Source organism: Nicotiana tabacum, chromosome 24 (genome assembly GCF_000715075.1).
Source record: "Nicotiana tabacum cultivar K326 chromosome 24, ASM71507v2, whole genome shotgun sequence".
NCBI lineage: Eukaryota > Viridiplantae > Streptophyta > Magnoliopsida > Solanales > Solanaceae > Nicotiana > Nicotiana tabacum.
Window position 1 is genome coordinate 40846872 of NC_134103.1, and position 9991 is coordinate 40856862.

The following is a 9991-nucleotide window of genomic DNA, read 5'->3' on the forward strand; positions in this document are numbered from 1 at the left end:
ACAATAGGTGGTGTTACACGTGCTCTAGGCTGAGCTCTGGCTCGACCTCGGCCCCGACCTCTACCTCTGGTAGTGGCAGCCACTTAGGGCTCCGTCTCCTGACCCGCCGTGCATATCCTCACCATCAGCGAGAGAACAAGAATAAAATAGATCAAACTCCAGTGATAGAATAAAGTCGCACGATAGAGAAATAAAGAAGTGACATTTCCTAAAGCCTTATAGCCTCTAGAATATAAGTACAGACGTCTCTGTACCGATCCTCCATACTCTACTAAGCATGCTCATGATTCGTGACACCTAGGCAACCTAGTGCTCTGATACCAACTTGTTACGACCTGAAATCCCAACCTCGAGGCCGTGATGGCGCCTAACATCTACTTGCTAGGTAAGCTAATGTTAGATTATCCATTAACCATTTTAATAATTTATAACAGAGTAATAATAATTAATAACGATTGGTAAAACTGAAATAAGTAAGATAAATGCATAATATAATACGGTCTAGTCTAATCCTAAAAATCTGGAGTCACTAGTACATGAGCAATTAAAATACTACAAACATGGTCTAAATGAAATACTACTGTTTAAAATGAAATAAACAGTAAAGATAGAATAGAATGGGACTTCATGGGCTGTGAACGCCATCAGCTCCACCTCAAGTCTCTGTTGTAGATATGATTCGAGCAGAAGCAAAGCTAGACACCGGTGGGACCAACACTAGAATCTGCACAAGAAGTGCAGAAGTGTAGCATGAGTACAACCGACCCAATGTACTACGTAAGTGTCGAGCCTAACCCCGAAGAGGTAGTGACGAGGCTATGACAAGACACCTACTAAAATCATGTGCAGATATATACATAAAGAAATAGAAATAACAAGTAGAACATTTAAAAAAAGAACGGGTAGGGAACATGTAAAAAAGGGAGTAAGATAAGATCGATAAGAACAAAATTACCATGTATCCTTTTTCCGAAATAAACAACGATGCAACCAAATAAATCACAAATTCGAAAATCAAATAAAATAATAAAGTCATCAATGGCACGGCATCACCCTTCGTGCTTTTACTCTCATCCTCATCATGTAATATCATAAATGCAATGGCACGGAATCACCCTTCGTGCTTTTACTCTCATTCTCACCATATGATAATGATATGATAAATAAAATGGCACGGGATCACCCTAACCAATAAAGTTGGGATGAAAATCATCTCAAAATCCCCTCTAGGCCGAGCTCTAGCTTTCAAAAATTGTGAAAAATGACAAAATCCCGACTTTTAGCTTTTAAATAGTTGGGCATCAGGTGTTCTTCGCGTTTGCGAAGCACCTGATGTGTTAGAAAGGAACACATGACTTTTGGCCTTCGCTTTCACGAAGCCTCCATCGCGTTCGCGAAAGCTTATTCCCTAGCCTGTCATAGCATTCGCGATGAAGACGAACCCCTTCTTTCCCAGACCTCCCCAAAGCATCGCATTCGCGAGGGGTGAGACGCGTTCGCGAAGGGTAATCCCCCGAATGCTTCGCATTCGCGTCCTACCTCTCACGTTCATGAAGAGTAACCATCCCCCAACCCAAGTTTTCCCTTCGCGATCACGAAGCACTGTGCACTAGAATAACAACCAGCAGTTACACAAGTTTAAAAATGGTCCGTAACCAATTCAAAACTCACCCGAGCCCCTCGGGCTCCAAACCGAACATGCACACAAGCCTAAAATCATCATACGAACTCGCTCGCACAATCAAAATACCAAAATAATATCCGTAACCACGAATCGAACATCAATTCAAAAGGAAACTCAAGAGTAACTAGAAACACAACCAAGCGTCTGATTCATATCAAACCAACTCGGAATTACACCAAATTTTGTAGACAAGTTTCAAATAGAAAAAACAGACCTATTCCAAGTCCCAAAACAAAAATTCAAACCCGATAACCATATAAATATAAATATTTCTTCCTTTTGAAGAAAAATAGACTTTCAAACTAAATAGATAGTTTGAATTTAAATCTATGTTGCCTTCGGGCCTTATGGGTAGTCCCCTTTGCTTTATCGGGCTCGAACATCCTTCAGCTTAAATAGTCATGTGTTCATTTGAATTCAAATAAATGAGTAGTTTTGCTCGAAATAATATAGCCCGTAGACGTAATGGTCGAGTGAGTGCTTGCTTCAAATCGAAATAAAAGTAGCCCGTAGGCTTAGTAGTCGAGTAAACGATTTGAACTCGAAATAATGTAGCCCGTAGGTGTGATGGTCGGGTGAGTGCTTGCTTGAACTCGAAATAAAAGTAGCACGTAGGCTTAGTAGTCGAGTGAATGATTCGAACTCGATGCAATGTAGCTCGTAGGCGTAATAGTCGAGTGAGTTCTTGCTCGAACTCGAAATAAAAGTAGCCCGTAGGCTTAATGGTCGAGTGAGTGCTTGCTCGAACTCGAAATAAAAGTAGACCGTAGGCTTAGCAGTCGAGTGGATGATTCGAACTCGATGCAATGTAGCCCATAGGCATAATGGTCGAAGTAGCCCGTAGGCTTAGTAGTTGAGTGATTGATTCGAACTCGAAATAATGTAGCTCGTAGGCGTAATGGTCAAAGTAGCCCGTAGGCTTAATATTCGAGTGAGTGCTTGCTCGAACTCAAAATAAAAGTAGCCCATAGGCTTAGTAGTCGAGTGAATGATTCGAACTCGATGCAATGTAGCCCGTAGGCGTAATGGTCGAAGTAGCCCGTAGGCTTAGTAGTCGAGTGAATGATTCGAACTCGAAATAATATAGCCCGTAGGCGTAATGGTCAAAGTAGCCCGTAGGCTTAATGGTTGAGTGAGTGCTTGCTCGAACTCGAAATAAAAGTAGCCTGTAGGCTTAGGAGTCGAGTGAATGATTCGAACTCGATGCAATGTAGCCCGTAGGCGTAATGGTCGAAGTAGCCCGTAGGCTTAGTAGTCGAGTGAATGATTCGAACTCAAAATAATGTAGCCTGTAGGCGTAATGGTCGAGTGAGCGCTTGCTCGAACTCGATCCTGTTTGCATAATAAATTTTGAACATAGAATATCGGTAAAGAAGTTTATCTTTGAAAGTCATTATACATGTGTTCATGTTTTGCGTCAGGGCTCGGGCCAACTACATAAGCATGGTTCGTTTTGATCATTTGACTCTTACAATGTTTCCTGTTGAGACACTGTTTGTCATAACAAAGTAACTTCCTTTGCACCGAATTTGATAATCATCACAGATGCGTTCAATGATAAATCCCCCCAGTATACGAGGTTGATTTTAAAGAGGCCTCGGATACTCAGCAGTAGTATCGTTTTCGCTATATGGCTGGTATCGATCTCTGGTCGATTTTTGCTTGGTAGTTCTTTTCATAACGGACCTAGAAATCAACTGGTCATCTTCGACTCTTATTTTGGATTGATATCGATTGTGCACATCGGTCCAAGTAATAGCTGGGTACTCGATCAGATTTTGCTTCAGTCGTCGTGAAGCCATCGAGCTCCGCTCGTTCAGACCTTGAGTGAAAGCTTGAACAGCCCAATCGTCTATGACTGGTGGCAGATCCATTCGTTCCATTTGAAAACGAGATACGAACTCCCTTAGTATCTCATTATCTTTTTGTATTACCTTGAACAGTTCCGACTTTCTGATTTCGACCTTAATGGCTCCGGCATGTGCTTTTACGAAGCAATCTGCGAGCATAGCAAAATAATCAATAGAGTTAGATGGTAAATTATGATACCATACCATTGCCCCATTTGACAGGGTTTCGCTGAATTTTTTCAATAATACAAATTCGATCTCATCATCTTCCAAATCATTGCCCTTGATGGCACACATGTAAGAAGTGACGTGCTCGTTGGGGTCAGTCGTTTCGTTATATTTGGGTATTTCGGGCATACGAAATTTTTTGGGGATTGGTTTTGGGGCTGCACTCGAGGAAAGAGGTTTTTGAATGAATTTTTTCGAATCTAGCCCTTTTATCATTGGTGGAGCTCCCGGGATCTGATCGACCCTGAAATTATATGTTTCTATTTTTTTATCGTTGGCTTTGACTCGTTTTGTGAGTTCCTCGAGCATTTTAGTAATTTCGGGAGTAGTCCCCGATTCTTGCTCATTTGACTTCAATATGGCTGGTTCCGTTCTGTGGGTGATTTCTCGAAGCGGATTGGGCTCTGGTCTGCTTTGTACCTGAGTTTGGCTCTGCAACTGAGCTATCGCTACTTGTTGGGCTTGTAACATCTCGAAGATCATCCATAAGCTGACTCCGATCTCCTCCACGTTATGGGTGTCTCGAGCTACGGATCGAGTACCGCCCTGAATGCTTTTTTCCGGTTCGGAACGTTGGTTCGCCTCAAGAGCCACTTGTGAATTGATATCTAGCGGTACTTCGACTCGAGCTTCGGTGACATCGTTAATTCACCTTCTGGCCCTGGGTGTCAAGTTGTTGGTTTTATCTTGAAGGCCGGCTTCGTGGTCAATAGGTAAATCTATCAGTCGAGGGTTTGCCATTGTTGATTTGAAGTTGCAAACTGGTGTATATTGCAGATTTGTATCAAATAACCACTGTTACCCTTAGCCCCACGGTGGGCGCCAAACTGTTTACCCGAAAAATTGGATAGAGTTAAATTTGTGTATGGTTCTAAGGATATATGATATAATTTAATACAAATCGTATAGAGAAATAGAAATATGTGTATTCTTGACTATGAGAATGAGAATAGTGAGAAGAAGAACGAATAAGATAAAGGAAAAAAAATATAAGGGGATATCTTTCAATATGAGAAAAAACTTTTGTTATCCTCTCCGCTTGCTTACAATCCATGCCCCCCTTATAGTAGATGGATCCTATTTTATATACAATAAAAAATACGTAGTGAAAAGCCCATGATGTACTGTCTTTTCCTCGATTTCTGCCAAGATTCTCTCCTATAGTGCGGTTGCAACGGCCTTTGTCTGCGAGCTCGATACTGGCTCGAGCTCGGTATTGGATCGAGCCCTCGGCCTTGGTCCGAGCTCGATTCTGACTTGGGGTCTCGGTATTCGGGGTGAGTGTTGGTCGGTCTATGCATCTTCGATAATCTCAGCTTTGCTTCGTAGTTCGATTTGGATATGAGCTCGATAATGATACCGAGCTTGTCATTGATCGGTCTTAGAGCTTGAAGCTCGACGCCCTTACTTCGGACCTTGACCGAACTTGTCATGCAAATATCCTTTGATCGAAACATTATCGTCTCGATCAATTTGTACGACTGAATCAAATCGATTTTGACCGAACACAGAACTAATCGTAAAGGTTTCAATATTGAAAAAGAAAGCCTTCGCATATTCATAATTACGAGTAATCCAGATTCATTGATTGATCGTTTCCCAATCCCAAAGAAATAAAAGAAGCAACTGTTTGCTAACAATTACTCGTATTAGTTGCTAATCAATCAGGAGAATGTTCACGCGCCATTTTATTTGTTTGAACCAAACTTCTCCACTAAAAACTTTTTCTCCATTCGTTTAAATCTATGTGAACCCGTTTAACTGGATACGAAATTTAAGAAAAGAAGACTTTTGAACTTGTGGTGTAAAATGAAACACATATATTTTGTGTGGTTATAAATCATTGCATAAAGGTAAATTGTTTCTAAATAAGAAAATAGGTCATTCTTTTTGGCACGGACTAAAAAAGAAATAAGTTCACATAAATTAAAAAAGAGGGAGTAAAAGATTGTGTCCCTCCTAATTCTTTTTTTGTTTTCCACAAAAATTATGATCTCATTCTTAATAATTTATGGGTTTTTGATGCAGACATACCACCATCTTAGTCAAAAGAGAATTCGAAACTTCTTTTGCTCTCTACTGAGAGCAGAAAAGATGAGGCAGTGGTGGGGCAGGTTAACCTTAAACCACTTTTTCTTTATCTTCATCAATTCATCTTCCTCCTCTCTCCGTTTTTTTTGGTTTTCTATTCTATTTTTAATAAATATTTGCTTTATTGATTTGATGTCTGAATTCTATCTTTTTCCTTCGAGTGCTACATGAATGGATTGTGGAGTGGCTAACTCCATAATTTATGGAGCCATTATTCCTCCACATCTCATCGGTCAAAAAGAAAAAAGAAGTCCTTTTCTTTTCTTTTTATTTTTAATTATATTAGTATAATATTTGGACCTTTTAATGTGTTTGAAAATAATGGATCCTTTCTTTTACAACTGTCATGGCCCCATGGTGATGACACCACGTTCTTCACTTCAATAAAGTTTTCAAAATTATTATAAAAAGAACAATTATTTATTTCCCTCTAACTGCCACATCCAATAAATCCAATTAAGTTGAATTCATTTTGGAGCTTTTGGTCACCAAAGCTCTTTCTTCTTCACTTGAATCTGCTCATAAACGAAAACCACCAGTTGGTACACTTGGCCAGGAATGTTTTATCACCAAGCAACTAAATATCATCCTTTGCAATAAACTAAAGTAAGACAAAATAGGAGGCTAAATATCATGATTCTTTCACAGGTTCTTCTAATTAGGAACAAAGTTTTGGTCCTCTCAATTTCAATGGAAGAACAAAGCCGCGAAAGTTGGCTGTCTAGGAAAAATGTTGGCCTTAAATTCAGATTATCCACAAGAAATTTAATATTGACCATTAGGATTAATGAATATGCGTAGTTTCTTATTTCTTGTGAAGGATCATGAGTTGAGATCCATAATAAGCGTCTTCGACTGACTAGTATTGCCCTATCAATTTCGGGCTAATTTCTATTGAAATCCATGATAAGGGTGTTCAGTAAGGGATATTACGTCATAGTTTAATTTCTTTTGAAGTTCACATCAAATGAAGCACAAGTTGCACCATAAGATGATTGAAATACAGGTACTTCAGAAAATCAATGCTGAATTGCTGATATATCCTAATATCTAAAATAAGATGTTCGCACATTATAGGCAAATGTTGTTTTAAAACTAGTACTTCATTATCCATTTATCATGTGAAGTATGTACTTTTTAGGATTTTACTTATCTACACTTACATTCACAAATTTCACATTATTGTAGCAACCAGCAGGGCGTGTATGTGGATGCAGGGGAATGACCCAATAATGTAAATATTTTTACATTGTTAGCTATAGAAGTTATAGAACTCTGCCTTTCATGGCAATGATTTAGCAGCTACATGGAATAGTTAATTATGTAAATATAACGAAGATTTTATAGACATAACAATAATATAATTTGTATCGAATTTGTAAAATGAACTTGGAGAAACATTTCAGATAATCACCTATATATGTGCGGCATTTAATATCCATCTTAAGGTCACTAGAAATTCCCCGTTAATTGCTTTTCATCCTATACCTGCAATACACAAAACAAGATAGATACTTAATTAGCAAAAGAAACAAAAGGAAGAAACGATATATACCATAGTACAATATACAAACAGAGAGAAAATGAACAGACAAAATATATTAAAGAGGTAAAAATGATTACACATGATGACTCGATCACTTCTAGGATTTGGCAATGGGAAAAATGTCTAGAAGATAAAAGAAAAAACGAAAAAGAGATTAAACGTCGAACGCATCAATCACATAAAGAGGTGAGGTAATTAATCCGCGGTACACAGTACTATATATCAAAAAATTGGGACTCATTTATATTTCTATTGAATTTGCTAAGAACGGATTGACACAAAAATATATATCAATCCTGTTAATGACAAACACTCTTCATACATCAAATATATTATATATTCTTCCATCCTCTGTTCTTCTTTTTATTTATTTATTTATAAAAGTATATATGTTCCGAGTAGTCCCATTTGCTCTCTCCCTTGTCCGTGGAAAATAGCTGCTATTATTGCCAGTGGTGGCCATGGTGAATCAAGTAAATATGGCCACTGTTATTCCCATGACCATGGTAAACATATTGAGGAATTTTTCCGGCAACTTTCTCGTGACACATGAGCGGTAATGATCTTGTTCTAGTATGACGGACGCACGAATATGATGTTTCTTTATATGATCTTGGACAATTTTTATATTTTGATGAGTTGAGGATAGTAGAAGTACTAGCAGATGTGGAACAAAATGACGACTCCGGTGACGTGGCATCATGATTGCTAATGGTGGTGTTGGTGGATGAGGTGGAAGAAATGGAAGGTGGAGGAGATACAAGTTTTAATTTTGTAGATTTGGGTGGTAATAAAAAAGCTCTGATCTTGAGAGATGACGATGGAGTTGCAGCATGATCATATTCTTCAATGAGATTGGCTAGATCTTCATCACATGTGATAGACACAAGAGCATCTAAATCTTCACTTGGCAGTTGACACCTTAAACTCACTGATGCTCCACACATCTCCCCTAGCTTCACCATTAGCTCTATAACAACAATCAAAAATATAAAATTAATTAAAAGAATAAGAAAAAAATAAAAAACTATCCTTTTTGTATTTGATTTCATATATGGTGTTGGTTTTTTTAAAAGATGAAGCAACAAAAAGATTTAAAGTATTGATTGAAAAAAAAATTCAATAATTTTATTAAGCATAACAAGGCTTTAAATAGCTAATTAAGGACAAAAAATTCACATAATTTAAAATTCAAAAAACCTAAAATATCTCAACTAACTTAAACAATCTAATACAACAACAACAACCCAGTATAATCCCACTACTGAGGTCTGAGAGGGTAGTGTGTACGCAGACCTTACCCCTACCCTGGAATAGAGAGGCTGTTTCCGATAGACCATTGGCTTCCTCCTTCCAAGAACTCTCCACCTTGTTCTTGGGGTGACTCGAACTCACAATCTCTTGGTTGGAAGTGGAGGGTGCTTATCACTAGAGCAACTCACTCTTGTCTTAAACAATCTAATAGAAAGTTTAAATTAAAATTCATCTTAAAACTAAGCAACTTATGCTAAAAAAGTTGCAAAATTTCAACATAGTCTAAAAACATAAACACTTTTTTAACACATGTAAAAGGTACTCTTAATAAGAACTTTTATTTTTAAAGAAGTTATGATATTTTTACACTAACATGTTAATAAGAATACAATGAAAGTTTAAAAAAATTTAGAATACAAAATATGTTACTTTAAAAAACAAAATTAGAAAAGCATCATATAAAATAAAACAGACAAGGTGAAATTTTTATAAACAACATAAATAGTTTTTCATTATAAGGAATAGAAAAAGTAATTACCTGCAAAAGAAATGCAACGATGAACGGAGAGGACACGAGTTTCACCACCATAGTAACGGAGTTTGCCATCGGTGTGACGGGGGATAATCTTGCCACCATAACTACAAAGGAATTTAAGAGGAACGTTACGGGAGTTAATGGATGGACCAACCATTCTATTTTGCAACTGTAGTAATCGATTGGAGAGATGGGTCCTCTGGTTGTTTCTTTAGATAATTTGGAAGAGACTAGAGAGGTATGAAAAGTGGCTTTGAAGAAGCTCTTTTGTCGATTGCTCCTCAAGCCTATGTAAGGATCCCTTTACTACTTATTTATAGAGTTGGCTTGGCCCGATAGAATTGGACTCGGGTTGTGTTGGGTCGGGTCGGGTAGGGAAAACCATTTTGAACACGTCACCTAAGATTCCCATACAGATGGGCCCCGCCTGACTTCTGATTTCTTTTTTCTTTTTCTATCTTTCCAACAAGTGTGTCCAGAACAGATGAATTGTCATCACAATTAATAGCATGAGCACCTAATTGGTTACTAGATTACGTACTTGTGTTCCATACTCTACAGTTAATATGTATGACACGCCCGTTATAGCATGATGTTTACTTCATTTTTAGATCTCCCAATTACAACTGTTATAGCAATTTACAAGTTATTATAGAACATCTTAACCTAATGATATATGATGGACTTTCAGTATGAAGAGGATAGGTCACGTACATTAATGGAATATGTTGGATATCCGGTCAATCAAGGTTAAAAGTAAGGGTGGTAAACGGGCGGGTCGGTTCAGATATGGGTCGGGTTGA

General features: G+C 38.0%; 1 protein-coding gene across 7 annotated transcripts; it reads right to left on the reverse strand.

Annotated features, from left to right (window-relative positions):
- Nucleotides 1-459: 459 nt before the first annotated feature.
- Nucleotides 460-9483, reverse strand: LOC107820963 (RAF-like serine/threonine-protein kinase 20). 7 transcript variants are annotated; one of them, XR_012706824.1, is made up of 5 exons: nt 9192-9471; nt 8058-8369; nt 7477-7522; nt 7268-7341; nt 460-724 (listed from the first exon to the last, which is right to left on the reverse strand). XR_012706824.1 is itself a non-coding variant. In XM_075248390.1 (4 exons), exons 1-3 carry the CDS (start codon nt 9343-9345, stop codon nt 7497-7499), a joined length of 492 nt encoding a protein of 163 aa, XP_075104491.1. In that variant the 5' UTR covers nt 9346-9471; the 3' UTR covers nt 7173-7341; nt 7477-7496. The 7 variants fall into 7 exon arrangements, 3 of the variants coding, with proteins under 3 accessions (XP_075104491.1, XP_016502816.1, XP_075104490.1); XR_012706823.1 differs by lacking the exon at nt 460-724 and adding an exon at nt 6108-6368; XR_001656031.2 differs by lacking the exon at nt 7477-7522.
- Between the last annotated feature and the right edge of the window lie 508 nt (nt 9484-9991).

What these genes read in the sequence shown, in the direction of transcription:
- LOC107820963 (XM_075248389.1), bottom strand. Translation starts at nt 9,345, where the DNA reads ATGGTTGGTCCATCCATTAACTCCCGTAACGTTCCTCTTAAATTCCTT. An exon ending in TCGTTGCATTTCTTTTGCAG is followed by an intron (nt 8,370 to 9,191) that starts GTAATTACTTTT and finishes TTGTTGTTATAG; the next exon opens with AGCTAATGGTGAAGCTAGGG.